General features: G+C 35.8%; 1 protein-coding gene across 1 annotated transcript in view; it reads left to right on the top strand.

Annotated features, from left to right (window-relative positions):
* Positions 1–20191, top strand: part of ABCD2 (ATP binding cassette subfamily D member 2) — a 75227-nt gene extending 55036 nt beyond the window's left edge. Inside the window, exons 9-10 of the mRNA XM_004471254.4 lie at positions 12066–12191; positions 16633–20191. Coding sequence (XP_004471311.2) covers positions 12066–12191; positions 16633–16852 — 346 coding nt within the window. The 3' untranslated portion in view covers positions 16853–20191. The remainder of the gene's footprint in view (positions 1–12065; positions 12192–16632) is intronic.
* Positions 20192–20777: the final 586 nt, after the last annotated feature.

Genomic DNA, 20777 nt, shown 5'->3' with positions numbered 1-20777 from the left:
AGGTCACATAGAAAATATGGAGGATTCCCTTACAGTCCACCTCCTCCCCTTCTAACATTTTCCCCCTTATTTATAACATCCTACATGAGCATAGTACATTTATTGCAACTGAGTAATGAATATTGAAGCATCGCCACTAACCATGGTCAGTGGTTTATATTATTGTTTATACTTTGCACCATACAATTTTATAGGTTTTGACAAAATGTATAATGGCCTGTATCTATCATTGTAAGATCATGCAGAATAATTCTAATGCCCTAATAATGCCCTGCGTTCCACCTCTTCTTCCCCCTCCTTCCCCCTGGAACATAGAGTAACAACTAAGTTTCAATTTTTTGAGAATAAGGTTCATAGTTACATGCTTTAACACTGAAGGCTTGACATACTGGTCAGTTTTCTTTTATTAGGCACTGCCTATGTACTCAAGAGATTCCTGCCCCTCTATTTGATAATGTAGCAGGAATCCCTAGGATGAAAGTTTAATAAAATTTTGTTGTTTATTGCGTGGTTCTCCATCCACTGAGATAACACACTATGACAAGAAGAACACTTTCATATTCCGTAGAAGCATGCCCCAGGTACACCCTTTCTCACATATCCTCCCACCAATGCCCTGCACCAGTGACCCTCCCCTGCCATATTTGCCAAAAGAACACTCCCTCCATTGTAGTTTCAACCACAGACTTACAAATCCCCAGAGTCACTTGTTCCTTCTTCCAGTCCTTCCCCCAGTTCCATGGATAGCCCAACCCTCTCACCCTGCTAACCCCACTCACATCCCTGCACCACCATCACCCCATTCACTGCCAAACCACCCTCTTCCACCTTGTGATAGGTTGTGCCCAGATTGATGATCGGCTCAACACGCTCTATTCCCTTTCTCTCTCCTGATAGCCTATCTTCCAGATTCTATCTTTGTGAGTCTGCTCAATATGCTTATATTATATCCAAGAGGTCATGCAATATGTGTCCTTTTGTGGCTGGCTTACTTCACTCAACATAAGGTTCTCTAGATTCATCCCTGTTGTTACATGTGTCAATACTTCATTTCTTCTTACAGCTGAGTATTATTCCATTATATGTAAATACCACATTTTGCATATCCATTCATCTGTTCATGGACACTTTGGTTGCCAAATTCACATTTGGCAATAGTGAATAATGCCATTATGAATATTGGTGTGCCTATATTCCTGTTCATGTCCCTGCTTTCAATTCTTCTGGGTATATACCTAGTAGTGGGACTGCTGGATCCTATGCAGTTCTGTAGTTAGCTTCCTGAGGAACTGTCAAACCATCTTGCACAAAGGCTGCACCATTCTACATTCCCACCAGCAGTGGATAAGTGTTCTCTCTCCTCCACATCCACTCCAACACTTGTAGTCTGTTTTTTTTAATTGCCATCAGTCTAATGGGAATAAGATGGTATCTCATTGTAGTTTTGATTTGCATTTCTCTAATAGCTAGTGGTGTTGAGCATCTTCCCTTTGTATTTCCACTTTGGAAAAGTGTCTATTCAAATCTCTCACTCATTTTTTAAATGGATCATTTGTCTTTTTACTTTCAAGATATAGAATTTCTTTATATATGCTGGGTATTAGACCCTTACCAGATAAGTGGTTCCCAAATATTTTCTCCCATTGAGTTGGCTGCCTTTTCACTTTCTTGACAAAGTCCTTTGAAGCACAAATGTTTTAAATTTTAAGGAGGTTCCATTTATCTGTTTTTTTCTTCATTGCTTGAGCTTTGAATGTAAAGTCTATGAAACCATTTCCTACTATAATTATTTGTAGATGCTTCCCTACATTATCTTCTAGGAGCTTTATGGTCTTGGCTGTTATATTTAGGTCTTGTATCTACCTTGAGTTAATTTTTTTTTAATAGGGCATGAGATAGTGATTCTCTTTCATTCTTTTGGATATACAGTTCTCCAGCACCACTTGTTGAAGAGACCATTCTGTCCCCATTGAGTGGGCTTGGTGGCCTTGTCAAATAACAGTTGACTGACTATGCAAATATCTATATGAAAACACTCAATTCGTTTCCATTGGTCAGTATGTCTATCTTTGTGCCAGTACCATGCAATTTTGACCACTTTAGCTTTGTAGTATGCTTTAAAGTCAGTTAGTATGATGCCTCCAATTTTGTTTTTCTGTTTCAATACATTTTTGGCTATTCAGGGACCCTTGCCCTTCCAAATAAATTTAATAATTCCTAAATGTTGCTATTGTAAACAGTAGTTATTTCTTGATTTCCTCATCAGATTGCTCATTATTAGTGGACAGAAATGCTACAGATTTTTTCATGTTGATCTTATATCCTGCCACTTTACCAAACTCATTTATCAGATGTAAAAGCTTTCTTATAAATTCATGGGGGGCTTTCTATGTATAGGTCATCTGCAAATAGTGAAAATTTTACTTCTTCATTTCCAATTTGGTGGCCTATTTTTTCTTTTTCTTGCCTAAGTTCTTGAGCTAGTACTTATAGCACAATGTTAAATAAGAGTGGTGACAGTGGGCATCCTTGTCTTGTTCTAGATCTTTGAGGGAAAGCCTTTTGTCTTTCACCATTATGTATTATGTTAGCTGTGGAATTTTCATATATACTGTCTATCATGTTGAAGAAGTTTCCTCCTATTCCTGTCTTTTGAAGTGTTTGTTATCAAGAAATGATGCCATATCTTGTCAAATGCTTTTTCTACATCAAAGAGATGATTGATCCTGTGATTTTTTTTCTTTCTATTTGTTAATGTGGTTTATTACATTATTGATTTTCTTATGTTGAACCATCCTTGAATACCAGCAATAAAACCCACTTGATCATGGTGTGTAATTCATTTGATGTGTTGTTGAGTATGATTAGAAAGTATTTTGTTGGAGATTTTAGCATCTAAATTCATTAGAGAGATTGGTCTGTAGTTTTCTTGTAGTGTCTTTATGTGGCTTTGGTATTAGGGTGATGTTGGCATCAAAGAATGAGTTAGTTAATGTTCCCTCTACTTCTACTTTTTGGAATAGGTTAAACAGGATTGATGTTTGTCATTTCTGGAATGATTGGTAGAATTCACCTGTGAAGCCGTTTAGTCCTGGGCTTGTCTTGGTTGAGAGGTTTTTGATGACTAATTCAGTCTCGTTTGATTGGTGTGTTGAATTCATCAATTTCCTTTTATTTCTTTTAAAGATTTATTTATTTCTCTCTCCTTCCCCCCTGTTGTCTGCTCTCTATATGTCCATTCACTGTGTGTTCTTCTGTGTCTGCTTGTGCTTGCATTCTTGTCATGCGACACTGGGAAACTGTGTTGCTTTTTTTGTTGCGTCATCTTGCTGCATCAGCTCTCCATGTGTGTGGCACCACTCTTGGGTGGGCTGCACTTTTTTCATGTGGGGCAGCTCTCCTTGTGGGGCACACGTTTTTATCAATATAGGTTGCTGTGTGTTTGTCGAAATTGGTTCCTTTATCTAAGTTATCCATCTTGTTGGCACACAATTTTTCAAAGTATCCTTTTATTTCTCTTATCACTCTTTATTTCCTTGGGATCAGAGGTGATATCCCATCTCTCATTTTTTATTTATTTACATCTTCTCTCTTTTTTTCATTGTTAGTTTAGCTAAGGGTTTGTCAATTTTATTAATTTTTTCAAAAAACCAACTTTTGGTTTAGTTTATTTGTTCTAGTTCTTTTTTAATTCTCAATTTCATTTAGTTCTGCTTTAATCTTTGATATTTCCTTCTTTCTGTTTTGGGAGTAGTTTGTTGTTCTTTTTCTAGTTCCTCCAGGTGTGCAGTTGGATCTTTGGTTTTAACTCTTTCTACTTTTTTAATATAAGCATTTATGGCTATAAATTTACCTTTCAGCACTACTTTTGCCGCATCCCATAGGTTGGGATATGTTGTGTTCTCATTTTCATTTATTTCAAGGTAGGTAGTGATTTCTTTTGCAATTTTCTCCTTGGCCCACTGGTTGTTTAAGAGTGTATTGTTTAACTTCAATATCTTTGTGCCTTTTCTGGTTCTTGCCCCCTATTAATTTCCAGCTTTATTTCATTGTGATCAGAGAATTTACTTTGTATGATTTCAATATTTCTAAATTCATTGGGACTTGTTCTGTGACCTAGCATGTGTGCTATCCTGGTGAATGATCTATGTGCACTCAAGAAGAATGTATATCTTGCTTTATTTGGGGGTAATGTTCTGTATATGTCTATTAGGTCTAGATCCTCTAAGGTATTATTTAAAGTCTCTACTTCTTTACTGACCCTCTGTCAACATCTTCTGTCTAATGGGTGATAATGCTGTATTAGAGTCTACCACTGTGATTGTAGAGGAATCTATTTCTCTCCTTGTTTTTCCATTGTTTGCCTCATGTATTTTGGAGCACTCTAGTTAGGTGCATAAATATTTATGATTGCTCTATCTTCTTGATAGATTACCCTTTTATTAGTATATATTATCCTTCTTTGTCTCCTACAATAATTTTGCATTTAAAGTCCGTTTTGTCCAATATTGATAGAGGTACTTCCACCCTTTCTTGGTTATTGTTTGCATGCTAAATTGTTTTCCAGCCTTTCACTTGAAACCTTCTTGCATCCCTGGGTCTAAGGTGAGTTTCTTGTAGACAGCATATGGATAGGTCATATTTCCTTATCCATTCTGCCAAGCTGTGTCTTTTGATTGCAGAGTTTAATCCATTAATATTCAATGTTATTACTGTCAAGGCAATACCTGTATTAGCCATTTTTTCTTTAGGTTTATATATGTCATAGATTGGTTTTATTTCTCATTTTATCTTTTTAGGTAAGTATAATGATCTTCCTTTACACTCTCCTCCAACCTCTGTCCTGTTTTTTCCTTTAAACCTGCAGAACTCCCTTTATTTCTTGAAGGACAGCTCTCTTGTTGGCAAATTCTCTTAATTTCTGTTTATCTGTGAATGTTTGGAACTCTCCCTCAGTTTTGAATGCCAGCTTTGCTGGATCCAGAATTCTTGGCTAGCAGTTTTAACTTTTACCACCTTAACTATGTCATATCATTGCCTTCTCACCTCTGTGCCTTCAGATGAGAAATCAGCAGTTAATCTTATTGAGATTCTCTTGTATGTAATGGTTCTCTTTTCTCTTGCTGCCTTGAGTATTTTCTCTTTGTATTGAGTGTTTGACAAATTGATAGGTATGTGTCTTGGGGTAAGCCTGTTAGGATTCGTACTGTTTGGAACATGCTATACTTGCTGGACATGTGCAACCATGGTCCTCAAAAGCATTGGGAAATTTTCAGCCATTATTTCCTCCAACACTCCTTCTGCCCCTTTCCCTTCTCTTCTCCCTCTGGGATGCCTAAAATGCATACAGTTGTGCATTTTGTGTTGTCATTCAAGTCCCTAAGGCCCTGCTGGATTTTTTCTGTCTCTTTTATCTATCTGTTCTACTATCTGTCTGATTTCAGATGTATTATCTTCCACATCACTGATTCTTTCTCTGCCTGTTCAAATATGATATGTGCTTCCAGTATATTTTTGCTTTCTTGCATTGTGCCATTCATCACTATCATATCCATTATCTTTTTATGTATGTTTACAATTTCTTCACTATGTTCTCCCAGTGTCATCTTAATATCCTTAATCTCTCCCTGCACTTCCTTAAGTTGATTCATGATATTTGTTCAGACATCCTTGATTATTTGTGCCACATTCTGTGTCTCCTTATGTTTTTTAGTTTGTTCATTAAACTCAGCCATGTTTTACTGTTTTTTTAGTATGCCTTGTAATTTTTTGCTCATGTCTGTGCATCTGTTTTTGTTGGTGGAATTATTCAGTTGGTTAGCTTTTCTTTTTACTCCAGGGTTTTATTTCATTTTGTGTTGTGTTAATGGTCCTCTTTGACACCTGGTTCCACTTAACCTATATCCTTCCTGCAGTTTTGGAGGAAGAGTGCAGCCTACCATTCCCTACTCCACTATCTTGGGTCACTTACTATTTCATTTTTGTAGCCAGAAGACCTTTAGATAGGATTGTACTGTCCTCATCCTTAGTTTGTAAATGTATTACTGGAAAACTAATGCAGACAGCTCATAATTTTTTAATTTCTTAAATTATATTTTTATGTGACAGAAATCTCTAAGCATCTTTATTCTATTTATTGTATGTTGAGTAACTTTAGATGAAATAATATATAAGGGGCTGAATTAAAATTTTATCTATCGTAAGCCTTAAAGTGGAATTAATGTTATTTTATTTTAAACTGTGAAGATGATATAACCGCGGCTATACTGGTGTGATCACAGTAGAGCAGGTAGACATTAAGGTAATACTTCTGAATTAAAACATTAAATTCAAAGTAACTCAGCTTCTTAACCACTCATTTCCTTATTACAGCATAGTACCCTCCTCCTCAAAAATCAGAAGCATAATACCGTGGAAAAAGGAACCAACCAGCTTGATTCCTAATGGACTCAGAAAAATTGAGATGCAGGAAATAATTGCCCTTGAAAAGTTTCTCTCTCTTTGTGACTAGATCCATAGCTTTTGAGTTCAAGGACACTAAGCCATTCTGATTTGTCCTCTCTCCTGTTGGTCTTATTTCTTCTCCGAAAATATGTATTTTAAAAATTCATGCCTCATTGGGTACCTGAGTTGTGTAGAGCAAGAGATTATCAGGAACAACGTCACTACTTGCTTTTACTACTTACATCTTGGGCATAGAGGACCAAAATATTAATATATGTACATGAATGCACAGACGAGCTATAAGCTGGGGCAGATGCAATATTCCCGATGAGCTGCATGATAGCCAAAACACTTTTGTAAAGAAGTTTAAAAAGCTGAGAAAGAAAGCAAAATAAAATGAAATTATCAATAAGCTTTATTAAACATTTAACATATACTTGGTCCACATTGAGCTACTAATTGTCCCTTGATTTTTTAAGAAAAAAATTTTATTTTGGAAAATAATTTTCATATCTTATGGAAAAAGCAACTTCATCAAAGAAGAGGCAGTTGTGAAATGAACCTTGGTAGCAGTTTGATATGGTTATGAATTCCAAAAATAGATATTGGATTATGTTTGTAATCTGATCTGTACCTGGGCATGATTAAGTTATGATTAGGGCTTTGAGTCCCCACCCATCAAGGGGTGGGGACTCACAGATAAAAGTCATGGCAAAGGACAGAGTTGAGGGTTTCTGATATTGGAGTTTGATGCTGAAGCCTTAAGCTGGAGCCCCAGGAAGTCAGCATGCAGAGGAAAGAGAAGCCAGCCCCGGTAAGAGGGACCTGAGCCAGGAGAAGAACACAGAGGAATAGAGACAGCTCTTTAGACACAGCAGAAACCCCAGGGAGAGAGAGAGAGCCATTCACCTGATAGTCTACAGCTGACCTTGTGGAGAGAAGCAAAGTCTAGAGAGCCTCATAGTCTACAGCTGACTTTGTGGAAAAAACAGAGGAGCTGAGCCCAGAGGGACCCAGGAAGCCTGAACCCTCAAGACGTTGGCAGCCATCTTGTTCCAACACATGAAAATAGACTTTGGTGAGGGAAGTAACTTATGCTTTATGGCCTGGTATCTGTAAGCTCCTACCCCAAATAAGTACCCTTTATGAAAACCAACCAATTTCTGGTATTTTGCATTAGCACCCCTTTGGGTGACCAAAACAAATCCCATAATCCCATCACATTGATTCCACAGTTCTGACTTTTTCCACATTTGATTTATCTATTCTTTTTTTATTTCTGAAGTATTTTCATTAAGTCCCAGACATTAAGACATTTTATCCCTAAATACATTGGTATACATCTCTGGAATATGAGACATAATAATTCTTACCTAATAAGATACCACAATCATACCTAATAAAATTAATAATGGATCTTTAAATTCATACAATATCTAGTTCATATTCAAAGTTTCCCTGATTGTCTCAAAAAACATCTCTTTATGGTTTTTTGTTCAAATCAAGATCTAAACAATTTTCACACATTGCATTTGGTTGTGGTATCTCTTAATTCTTTTCAACTATAGAGTCTCTCCTTTTTTTTTCCCCACCCCTATTTTTATGCCATTTACTTGTTGAAGAAATCAGCTTCCTTTCCCTGGAAAGTGATTCCCATTCTAGGTATGTCTGATTGCTTCCTCATGGAATTCTTTACCTTGTTCCTCAATCCCCCATATTTAGTCTAAACTGGAAATTTTTACTGAAAGCTTAATTAGACTTAGAGTTAACCTTTTTTTATAAGAATATAACATATAGTTATCATTTAAAAAGAGCTTATTTATTTCTTCTTACCACTGCATAATATTCCGTCTTGTATATACTCCACAGTTTGTTTATCTGTTCATCAGTTGATGGACGCCTGGTTGTTACCAGCTTTTGGCTCTCATGAATAACACTGCTATAAACATCAGTGTGCAGATATCTATTCGTGTCACTGTTTTCAGTTCTTCTGGGTATATACCTGGCAATGGCATTCCTGGGTCCCACAGCCAGTCTGTATTCAACTTCCTTAGGAACTGCCCAACAGTCCTCCACAGTGGCTGTGGTTGTAACACTTTACTCCTATCAGCTGGTAAGGGAGTACCAATTGCTCTGCATCCTTGCCAAACTTGGTAATACCAGTGATTTTCATTTTAGCTATTCCAATGCATATATAGTAGTATCTCATCATGGTTTTTATTTGCATTTTCATATTCACATAAGTTTTATCTGTCTTGACAAGAGTAGAACTCTAGTTTCCTGGTAGTACTGATCCTTACCATCATTTAAAAAATGAAAATCAATCCATCTCTATGGAGACAACTTTTCTTTATCCGTGGGTGAGGGATTTTAGCAGTTATGGATTAGTTTAACTATGCATATTTGTTGTTATAATCAGTAGATATTCCCATGGAAGTTTGTCTTGGCAGGTTTCTTTTTTCAAAAAGCAGATTTGAACAAAATGGTAAAAAAGAAAAAAAAAGAGTGTTTTGAGAAGTCTATATAAAAAGACAAAAAGACAAAGAAGCTCTCGCTGCCCTCAAAATGGCTTACCTACCAAACACTATCAAGTTTAGCTTCCCTGCTTCTTCAAATCCTTTTTCTAATGACACAAGAAATGAAATGATGAAAATAAGTCCATAACAGCACTTGAAACAATTTCATTAAAATATAATTACATGCTCTTTTTTTTTAAGTAGAAAATATAGGTAAGTAAAAGGAAGAAAAAATCTGTTATCTGATTACCTATATACAAACACTGTTAAAAATCTTGGATTAACCTCTTCCCAGTCTTGATGGTACACAGAAGTTGGTTGTTATCTTGATTTTTAATATAGCTATTTTCATAAAGTATCTTGTAATTTATATCCCTCTATTTCATATGATATTTTGTACATTTTCTATATTATTATGTATATGCTAGCCAGGGTGTTAGGAAATTATTAAGGTAAAACTTACGTACCAAATGCATATTTATTTAGTATATAATTCAATGACTTTGACAAATGTATATATGCTATATAACCTAATAAGCCCCATCAAGACAGAGAATGTTTCTATCACCCTTCCTTCATGCCCTTTTCCAATCAGATCTCCCCATAGGCAATTTCTCTTCTAATTTCTAGAACCATAAATTAGAAATTTTTCTGAGAAAAATTTAATTGTGTTAAAAACTTGTTATTTGTAATAGTATACCTAGTTAGTTTAATAATATGGCAAGCTAGAAATATAAACCAAATTTTGCTAACTTAGAATTTTGAGAAAGAATGCCTCTTTTACAAATGATGTGGTAAGATTTAAGAGTAAACTTTACAGCTTGAGAGTTATCACCCTTAATCTGTTTGAGTTTTATCCAATAAACATTCAGTAATCTGATCACCAGCAGTTAGTGAAATATAATATGGTGGATTGTAAAATGTGACCAAACCCACTGTGTCAGTATGCTAATAATGTAAATATTCTAATAAAGAACAAGAGTCATCAATAAAAGATGTCAAAACAAAGATTTCAAGTACTATAATTTGAAATAACTGATATTTGTGTATTTAATATATTCTGGATATAATGTGAGACTGAGGTAAAGATAAAGTCACAGGCAGGTAGATCTTTATAAATCAGCGAAAAGAAAATTTAGTGAGCCATAGGAAAATCAGTAAAGACAAGCAAATGGTTGGAAAACATATTGAGAAAAGATAAAAGCAATTAGAAATATTAAACCCAGTGAAGGAAAAGTTTAATGAGAAACTGCCTCCCCTCATCTTGAAAGGATTAACAACAAGGCTTGGATTATAATGTGAAAGACCTGAGCTAACTAAAATGGAGAACTTTGGCATGGAGTATTAAGTATTTCAATAGGATACCTTTTTTGAAAGGGGTTTAATTTTAATATTTAAAGAAAGATCAGAAAAATCATATCTTAAGGGGGCTGAATTAGGACCTTCACATAGCCCAATCTACTGATGATGCAAAAAAGGAGAAAAGAAGAAAATCTGGGAAACAGTATTACCCAGTGTTTTATTTAATGATATCAGTTCTAGATTCCAGCTATTGCTTAACGTCTTTAAGCACGCGCGCGCGCGCACACACACACACGAGTCCTGCCAAAGAAACATAAGCATGTGATCTATCATACATCTGCTAGACTAGGGGTTGCTATGACAACAGTGTAAGATACATTTTTTTCTCATTTTAAAACGGTGTCTCTGTTTATCTCAAAATACTCTGAAAAATAAAAAATGTATAATAAATAACTTAGTTACTGAAAAGAACTGTAAACAAAAAGAAATTTGCACTCCAAACCTCTCTATATTATACTTCCATTTCCTCTTCTTCTTTTACACTTAAAAATCCACAAATCAACTCTGAGACAAAGAACAGCAACCAAAAGGCAAGGAGCAAAACTGTTTCCATTGACGTCGCCGTGGGGATCACGCCGCGCTCCTTTAGTTCTTTGCATGGAGAGCAGTGAGCACAGTCAAATGCGGTATTCGAGTCGCCTTTGACTCAAGTATCTATCAATCCTCACTACACAGCCTGGAATAGGTAACAGGATTCTATTAATAAGCAAATCCATCCTGGAAAAGCAACTTACAGTGCCAAATAATTATTTATGCTCAGGGAGAAACAACTGATTTCATTTTTCCCTTGTATTTATCTTCATTTTTAAAAGTTCAAATATCTTCATGGAGGAAATTGTCCTGGGAAATATTCAAGACTTATCTTCAACCCTGAAATAAACAGTAAGTGACAGTTCAGGAGTTGACCTTTGGTCCCATAAACAAAGCTAAGTCATGTTGCTGAATACCAAATATATAATTAAGGTCCTGACAGGCTAAATTGAAGAATGGGGTAGGAAAAAGAAAGATAAGAGCAGGAGGGTGTGATGAAAAGGAGGAGGGATAGAGAAAAAGAAATGACGGCATGGGATAGGGTGCCTCTGATAACAGACACTTCCAGAGTAAAAACTGAGCTAGAAAACAAGGAGTGCAGCAGAAAAATATTCACCACTTTTCCCTAAAAATGTGATTCCGAAGCGTGTTCTCAGTGTTACAAGATTGAATACCTGCTCTAAATTCATAAGATTAGGCCCACTCCCTCTCACAGAGTCCTGTAGCAATGAAATTTCATTACTAGTGCTTGGGTACTCCTATTGCTGATAAAATAATCTTCTCATTAAATCTTTGCTAACAGGGCTGTGGCCTGATAGGTAATTAGGTACTGTAATGTATTTTCCATGTGGTTAGTCAGAACCTCGTCACCAAGAATGAACCTGCCTTCTGCCGGAATTTGCACTCAGTGGCCTGCCCCCTCTTTCCTATGCCTCACATTTATGATTCACCCATCTACATAACAATAAAGCTTATTTTATTGTAAGCAGTTATCAGAAAATCTAGCCAGGCACTTTAAATTTAAGAGGTATGTGTTATTCTAATCCAAAAGGGAGGAGACTATTTTTTTGTTTTATCACTTATCACCTGTAATAATGACATGCTCTCCTTCTCCTTTAAGGGTTTTAAGATTGCAACTCATATTGTCCAACAGAGAAATATATCATTCAAACACAAAAATCATTCATATACTTGTGTTTATTTTTTTTCAAGGCCAAAATACGCATTGCTGGATGAATGTACCAGTGCTGTCAGCATTGATGTTGAAGGAAAGATATTTCAGGCTGCGAAAGAGGCTGGGATTTCCTTACTGTCTATAACACACAGGCCTTCTCTTTGGTAAGTGTTTCCAGTACTAGCTAATTTACAATAGTCTGTCTTTCCTATGTTTCTTAAAGAAAAACTGCTAAACTTTTCACAGTAGAGCAAATGGTATCTCACCTGTTTTCCACCCGTATTTCTTTTAAGTTACACACCAAATAGGCTAAATATCCCAAACCTAATATCATGAAGTTAATGTATTGTTTAAAAATTTAGCATAATTTTTCACTGATTTTTTTTAAACTGAAAGTATTCAGAATAACAAATCCATAGCATCTACTAAGAAAGAATGTGTTTGTATATATTTGCATCATTCTTTCAGTACTTTGTCTGAAATTCAGGAAGAACAAATGCCACAACTTGATAATCTCCCAAGTGATGAGTTTGGAGAAAAACAGAATAAAAGCTTGTTTTAAATTTTGTTTTTGGAAAAAATGAGCCAAAATATTTTATAAATAATAATCCGTATAACCTAATGGATTTTCACTTTTGAAATATGATACTATTTTTACTGTTCCACTTTTTACATTGATCCATCATCATAGTAATAGTTAAAAAGGCAGATTTAGTATCCATTTTGTATTACAGGCTCATCTGATGTAAGCTTTACAACAACCCTATGGGGTATAGTTAGTCTAATTATACACATTTTACATTAAGAAACTGAGAACTAGAAAAGTTAAGTAACTTCCTATGATCACACACTCTGTGCTACAGTACACTGTTCTACTTTAAAAACTCAAAATGCATCTCCTCAAAACCATCAAGAAAACTTTTTCATGCACACTCCGTTCCATTTCCTTTCTCTACTCGTGTATTCTATTTCATTAACAAGGTCTTGTTTGCTTTTGGTGTATTCGTAACTGTTGCTGAGCCTTCTTGCTTTGCCCTCTTATTTCTCAGGGAACTCGCAAACCTCCTTTCCCTCGTCTGCAGCGATCTGTGACTGGTGGCTGATAAATCCCAAGTGTAAAGCTTTCCTCATGTACATGGCTTTAAACTTAGACTGGAATGCAAACTTTGCATTAATCCTTGAAGCCTCTCTGGACCTTTCACCTTATAGAGAACACGTACTTTGTAATTATAGGAAATCTGAATATTTGGTTCAGATGGTTCTTTGTTGTTCGAAATGTTTTGACTCTTCTGCTTGAATTCCATTTCTTTTGAGAAGATACTCTATTCTCATATTCCATCCCAACATTCAGATATTTTAGAATTTCCACCCTCTGTTAGTTGGCCTGAAAACAGAGCATTTCACAAAGTGGCCCTTTGTATGAACTCTGTGTTCTATCTCTCTGTCTTGAAGAAATTAAGTGGCATCTTGGGTCATAGGGCGCTGACTTGCTAATCTCGCCCCAGCTTGGTTCTAGTCCAGTTGAGATAGGGTCTGGATCAATGACTGTGATTTCTCTGATTCTTCCCTGGCCAACAAGACCTGCATCTTTGAGACAATTATGACATTTGCCTGTAAATCCTCTGCATCCGACATGACGTAGAACCAGGCCAAGAGAACTCGTGAGCCCCTCCTAGAGTGGGCCAGTCATTTCCAGACAGGCTCCCTGATCGATCACATGTTGGGTATTAGAAACATGGAGTTATCTCTTACTCCTGGTATTCTTCTGACTTCTCTCAATAGGTTTATTTTGCTACCCTGTTATTCAGTTCCTTAATCAGGTTATCTAGAGAGGTATTTAAACTGTTGTTTTCTCAACTGAAGAAATATTTTTTAAGCAAATAACAGAATTTCATTACTATATCTTGAAACAAGAAATGACACATTTTTATTACAGCTGCCCATAGTATATTTTTCCATAAAATTTAAAATCATATTATTTCTGCTATGTGAATTTGTTTAGCCATTTTAGAGTGTAGGAATCTATCATTTCTGATTATCTTTTCCCTTCAATAAAATTCTTATTCTCCCTGAAAAAGTTTCAGAAGTGGGGAGAGATGTATTATATTTTTCCCTTTGACAAAAAAAAAATGGGTAACGATTGGTTGTAAAGATTAAAATCAGTACCAATATATGGAGAAGTAAAAAAAAAAATGTTGTAGAACCTTATTAGGTTATTTGCTTCTTGGGTAAAATCATGGCTTGATAATTGTCACTCTCCTATGCTTTACCCTGTTTGTGAAGGAAGGCTATAGTAGATGATCTCCAATAAGCCTCAGTTAAAATAATTTTCCTTTATGCCTCTGTTAAACTCTGAAATATTATTCTGGCTTGTAATATAGAATACACCTTTGGATCTCAGAACATGAACTACTACATTGTTTCCTCTTCCCATATAGAAATCAGATAATGTTGTAAGAGCAGAGTGACGAGCCTTCCCTTCATTGTACGTTGAAGGTGGAGTGTGACCAAGATCTCAGCCACTCATTCTAAAGTGCTCCTGGTTATAGATCCAAGGCTAGTTAAGCCCAGGAAGAAGTGAAAATGAAATAAAATGGATTTTTTACCTTTAATTTTTCCTTCTCATTGTGTGAACATCCTTCTTTTGTTTTTCCAATACTTTTATTTATTTTAGCTTTCTTATTTTAATAGCAGCATTTTTATATTCTTCCCATGTCAAATAAATGCATTGTTTTCAATTTAATTTTGGGAAGGTGTCATCTTGTTTTGGTCAAATTTTTGGAAGTCTCATGGACCTAAACATAATTAGATAGAGTATGTGGAAAAGACTTTCTCTTTCCCATGTTATAAAACACATGAACATCAACCTTCAGTTTGAATGTTTTTACTCTTTTAAGCATAGTTTAACCAAATTTAGATTTCACATCCATTTCCTTTTTTTTTTTAAGACTTATTTATTTCTCTCCCCTTCCCCCCCCCCCCAGTTGTCTGTTCTCTGTGTCTATTTTGCTGCATCTTCTTTGTCCGCTTCTATTGTCAGCGGCGTGGGAATCTGTGTTTCTTTTTGTCGTGTAATCTTGTTGTGTCAACTCTCTGTGTGTGCGGTGCTGTTCCTGGGGCAGGCTGCACTTCCTTTCGCACTGGGCGGCTCTCCTTACGGGGCGCACTCCTTGCACGTGGGGCACCCCTACGTGGGAACACCCCTGTGTGGCACAGCACTCCTTGTGCGCATCAGCACTGCGCGTGGGCCAGCTCCACACGGGTCAAGGAGGCCCGGGGTTTGAACTGCAGACCTCCCATGTGGTAGACAGACGCCCTAACCACTGGGCCAAGTCCACCGCCTCACATCCATTTTATACATTGATGAATGGACAAAGAAAATGTGGCATTTCCATACAATGTAACATTATTCAGCCATAAAAAGATAGAAAGTACCTTGAAGACATTGTGCTAAGTGAAAGACTCCAGTCCCCGAAGACCACATATTGTATGGTTCCACTCACACAAAAGATCCAGAATAGACAAATCCAGGGGCAGAAAGTGGCTTAGTGGGTGCCTTGCGCTCAGGGGAGCAAAGAACGGGGTGTGCAGGGCGCCTTTGGTTCGGAATGGTAAAAATGTTCTGAAATTAGATAGTGGTGATGGGTACACAGCTTTGTGAATATGCCAATAACCACAGAATTGTATACTTTAAGAGACTGAATGTTATGGCATGTGAATTATATCTCAGTTTTTTTTAAAAAGAACTTGGAACTGCTAGAAAAAGGCTTAATGATCATGGTAAATAATGTAGGTGAGAGCTTGAAAGGAAGAGAGGTGGGAGAAAACCTGTAAGTCAAAAAGCTGAGGAAACGTAAGAGCAAGGGCGGGTTCCGCGGGGTAGCACAGTTAGGGTGGCTTAGCCGTGCGGAATCAGTGCTGCGGCTTCACTCTCTCCACGTTCCCCACGGGTCCCAGGGACTGGTGCCTGAGCCCAGCCTCCCTTAGGAAAAGACAAGCCGCCTCTGTGCCTCCCTGAGGCTCCTAATCATGGACCTAGCCATGACCAAAGAGATTACATTGTAAATGCCATGGAAGTTTCCTTTAAAAACGTGTGTGTGTTCATTTATTTTTAATTGAGAGCATCTTACTTCTATAGACAACATTCCCAAAAGGCGGTATATAAATGAATTGCTTTTACATTTCCTTTATTTTCCTTAGGTTTTTTTTTTTTCTTTTCTGTATCACCTTTCTAATTTTTACACTCTTCTCTCAGCTTCCTTTCCTTACTCCCTTGTTGTGTAAGCTTTGTTACTTATTCTGGAGTCATACCTGGTAATGAGATGAACTAAATAGGTGCAACAGCACGTCTTCCTCTGCAATTCAGATACATCCAGAATATGAAGTAAATTTCATCTCATCTACATGGATTCTCTATGGATCGATTAATGAGTTCGGGGTTCAAAAAAAATCACAGTATTTAACCTCTTGATGGATCCTTGCAAATCACATGTAAAATGGGCAGCTTAAAATTCGCCTTTGGTTATCAATTAGTATGATAAACCCATCACTGAAATGGCTTTTAACAACTACTACTAGTGATATTATTTTATTTTTATTTTGCAGGAAGTATCATACTCATTTATTACAGTTTGATGGTGAAGGCGGTTGGCGCTTTGAACAATTGGATACTGCCATCCGTTTAACACTGAGTGAAGAAAAACAAAAGCTAGAAGCTCAGCTAGCTGGAGTTCCCAAAATGCAGCAGAGACTCCATGAACTATGTAAAATTTTGGGAGAAGACTCAGTGCTGAAAACAATCAAAAATGAAGATGAAGCATCCTAAATTTGATTTTACATGTTTTAGAAGTTAATTTTAGATAAAGGCCATAAGGAGCTCAGAGACACTGTTATATAATGCATGCATTGTGTTAAACTAAGCACAGAAAAGAGGCAGCAAGAAATGTTTTATAAGATTTTAGCATCAAGTATACAATCAGACTTTTCAGAAGAAAATAAACAAATGCATTATGTAAAGATTAGTCATTAAGGCTTTATTAATTACTACCGAAAGCCTAATGCACCTGCATAACAGGATTTTCTAGGTGAATTCATGATGAACACCAGATCTCCTGTGTGTCTAAGACGTATCTGACGCTCTTAATGTGGAGTACCTCTTGGGGAGAGAACAATTTAAGAGCAGTGCTTGGATTGATACCAGGTCCATAAAATTAGAAGTTGGAGTGACATTTCAGTCCATTTATAGTTAATATTAGATTTAATAACTAGAATTCATGTTCATCATTGCTAGTGGCCAATTAAACTAGAGAAAACAGCCTGCAGTTTGACAAATAATTTCCATATGACAAAAACATTACCTTAATGGCAGTGGTTGAAAGAACGAAGCATGGCTATACATGTATAAAATGCCATATTATTTCATTTTAGACTTTGAGCATCTTAATGCAAGCACATAATATTAATTTTAATGAAACTCTTATGTATTTGTTAATAAGCCCTTATATTTTAAAAATAATTGCCAATACAGAAAAGGCGTGTCCAAACAATGTTTATCTCAGCCTGTTACTTTACTTGGCAGCAGTGTCTATTGCAACTTCTGTCCAAAAATATTCTGCTTGTTTTTGTGCTCAAAGGCAGACACATTAAAATTTTTTTTTTTCAAAATTGCAGTACTGAAATAGAAAAACAGGGAATTTCAAAATCACCGTAATAATGACATGTTGGAATAGCTCCTTATAATTTAAAATCTTCATTTACATTCTCTCATTTTGATCTTCCTGGCAATCTTTTGAAGCAGATATTATTGTTCCTAGTATGCTTTTGAGAAATTTGACACCCAGACTTGCCCCAAATTGTGATTTAGAGAGGGGCAGGTCCAGGGATCAAAGGCAGGTCTCCTGACTCCTTGGCTCAGTGTATTTCCTCTACTATCCTTTAAATCTAACTGAACTGCAAGAGTTAGGTGAGATTTTGAAAAGAAAATAATTTAGATAATGATGGCTTTTATGTTATCTGGTTATTTGTTTACAAGAAACTAATTAAGTGCAAAGTGGAAAGGGCTTTGGTCCATGGTTAAAAATGAGCCAGGAAAGTTAGCAAATCTTCCGGCAGCTTGGCACTCATACTCAGCACTGATGTTCCTCTAGCAACAGTCAGAAGGGCAATGAACTGTGCGTTAGGTGAATTGAATGTTTATTGAATACAATCAGAAAAGACTGTAAAGTATCCACACGAACTGGATCTTATGAATTTGTATGACCTGGAATCGGAAGTACAAAAGCCAGGACTGGCACTTTAATTTCCTGCTGCCTGTGCCACCAGGAAAACTGTGAATGATTGTTTTCTAGTGGCGTTGGGCTTTATTTGCATATTTAGACACAGCCATGGTATGTGCTGAGACAGTGATTCTTAGATTCTTTTGGTGTTTGAGGACCTGAAGTCATTCACGATGACTGTTGTGGAACATGATAACATTTGTCATTTCCAGTTCTGCTGTGCTAGCTAGGACATCTGTAATCACTGATAAATGTAACCTTTTCATGTAAGTAATGCGATATAAAATCATAATCAGCACCTGTTCAGGTTTCCCCCTTAGTATTGTTAGCTGCTCATGTATTCACCTTGTCAGTTACTACTAGTTCCCATTTTAAAAATGAAGCTGCTGTTAAAGGTTTAAGAAAAATCATGGACCCAAAACTTGAATTTGAAAAATATTATCCATCTGTCTTAACTTCTACATGAGCAGTCATTTGCTCACTTTATACATTACTGATGTAAGGGGGAAAACCTGAGGCAAGGGTATTAGTTAACTTTCAATGATATAATAAGAAAATGGAAAGTCTTCAGTTAAAACATGTGCATAGTTTTCAAGCCATAATTTTCAAAATTAAAAAGTTCAGGACCTGATATTTTATCTTTTTAGGCTTTCATGCCCTTTGATGAAAAGGATGCCAAAAATGTCAGGTTTTTAATTAAGCCCTTATTTAGTATATCATATCAATGAGCTACAGTAAGACTCATTTATTATATACAGAATTCAAGAATATTCAAAATTCTGTATTAAAAACTATATACACAGTAATTTAAATATTAGATGTTAAAGTTCTAAGAGAAACAAATTTTCCATGAGCATTTTTGTACCTACTTATTTTCTGAGTTATATTCCAGGACCAATATCCTCTGACTTGAGGGGAAAAAATCTGTATTTGATTTTATATTTATGTAGCATTTAACTGTTTCCAAAATCATCCAATGGGTATACCATTATTTTACAATTTTTACAGTGGACTTTATAAAATGTAAAAAGATTGAGAAACTAAGTAGCCATATTTAAGTAAAGCAAAGAATAGATGGGGAAAGGAGAAGGAAGGGATGTTTCCATTTTCAAACTACTTTTACTTTTGTTATTTGCACACTTTTTTTTCATTCTCTTCGTCAAACTGTAAATTTATGGAGCTTGATTTTAAAATGTACATCATTTTTTGTTAAACTTTGAAATTAACCTGCATTATGTGAAAATGTTGCATTAAATTTCTACAGCATATAGTGTTATGCCAAGCATGAGTCTAAAATAGTGTGTTCTTGTAAACAAGATAATGTGTAAAAATCCCCCTAGAATAATCACAGGAATGATTTATATTGAAACTCAACCCAGTCTTATACTTGTTTAGCATAAGAATGATTTTCCCTTCACAGTAATTTGGTTTTCATGTCAAACTTTGGTATGCCAGCAAAGGTATAATTGAAGATGTTAGTTTTTTATTTGTGGCTTTAGTTCCAAGTATAATTTATATTTGGCAGTAGGTTTAGCATATTATAATCTCTGATTCCGTAAACCTAGGAAAATCTGTTACACAATGGAACCCAAATCCAGAAAAAGTTACACACCTCTGAAATGTACAGAAGATGGTAAAGGCGATTAAATCGTTGTTATAGATGATGCCCTTGAAATAATTACTTAAAGGGCAAAAATTATTCTCATTTAGAAGTATAAATTACTTTCACATAAGCCAGGGTATTTGCAGTCCTGCTGATATACATTTAGGTATGTCTTACATTTAAGTATGTCAAATATGTTTTGGAGTTGTATATTCTAATGTTTGCACATGAGAACTTTCAGGTGAATATATAAAATATTTTTTATTAAAAACAAATCCCTTCTTCATTATCGGTGCCTTTCTTGATTACCAAGGACAGAGCTATTTTACAGTTGCATTGTGAAATTTTCAAAATCAAGCATCTACTTCTTATAAGCCAGAGTTGTGTTAATGAAAGTGAATGAGAAAAAGATGTCCTTAATGGTGAAAATCACTATGTAGCTAAATCAGAATGTGGCTTTGTGTGAATACATTGTAATATAGTCTTCGTCCAATTTGCAGTTACTTGAGCTCAAGATTCCTTGTGAATTCTTTAATCAAGAAGAAAACTCGATTAATCAAAGGAATTACAAATTATTCCAGTGGTGAGAAATGCCCTGCTATTATACTTTAAATGACTGTGTTGGATAGAAGTCTATACATACAAACTGTGTGGCACACACCTTGTTTAGTACTATGCACAATAGTCACCAAATAGCCACTTAGATGTACATTTTTCTTTATTAGTGCAACACGCTTATTTATTAAGTTCCTACCTATGCCAGGCACCTGTGCTAGGTTTTAGGAATAAATAAAATAAGTTCCCAAGGAGCTTACAGTCCTTTGACAATTAAATGAGCACCCTCAAACAGAGAAAAAGTAAAAGCTATTGTT

Source organism: Dasypus novemcinctus, chromosome 12 (assembly GCF_030445035.2).
Source record: "Dasypus novemcinctus isolate mDasNov1 chromosome 12, mDasNov1.1.hap2, whole genome shotgun sequence".
Lineage (NCBI taxonomy): Eukaryota > Metazoa > Chordata > Mammalia > Cingulata > Dasypodidae > Dasypus > Dasypus novemcinctus.
The sequence above is the reverse complement of the archived record's forward strand: the minus strand, read 5'-3'. Positions and strand labels throughout refer to the sequence as shown.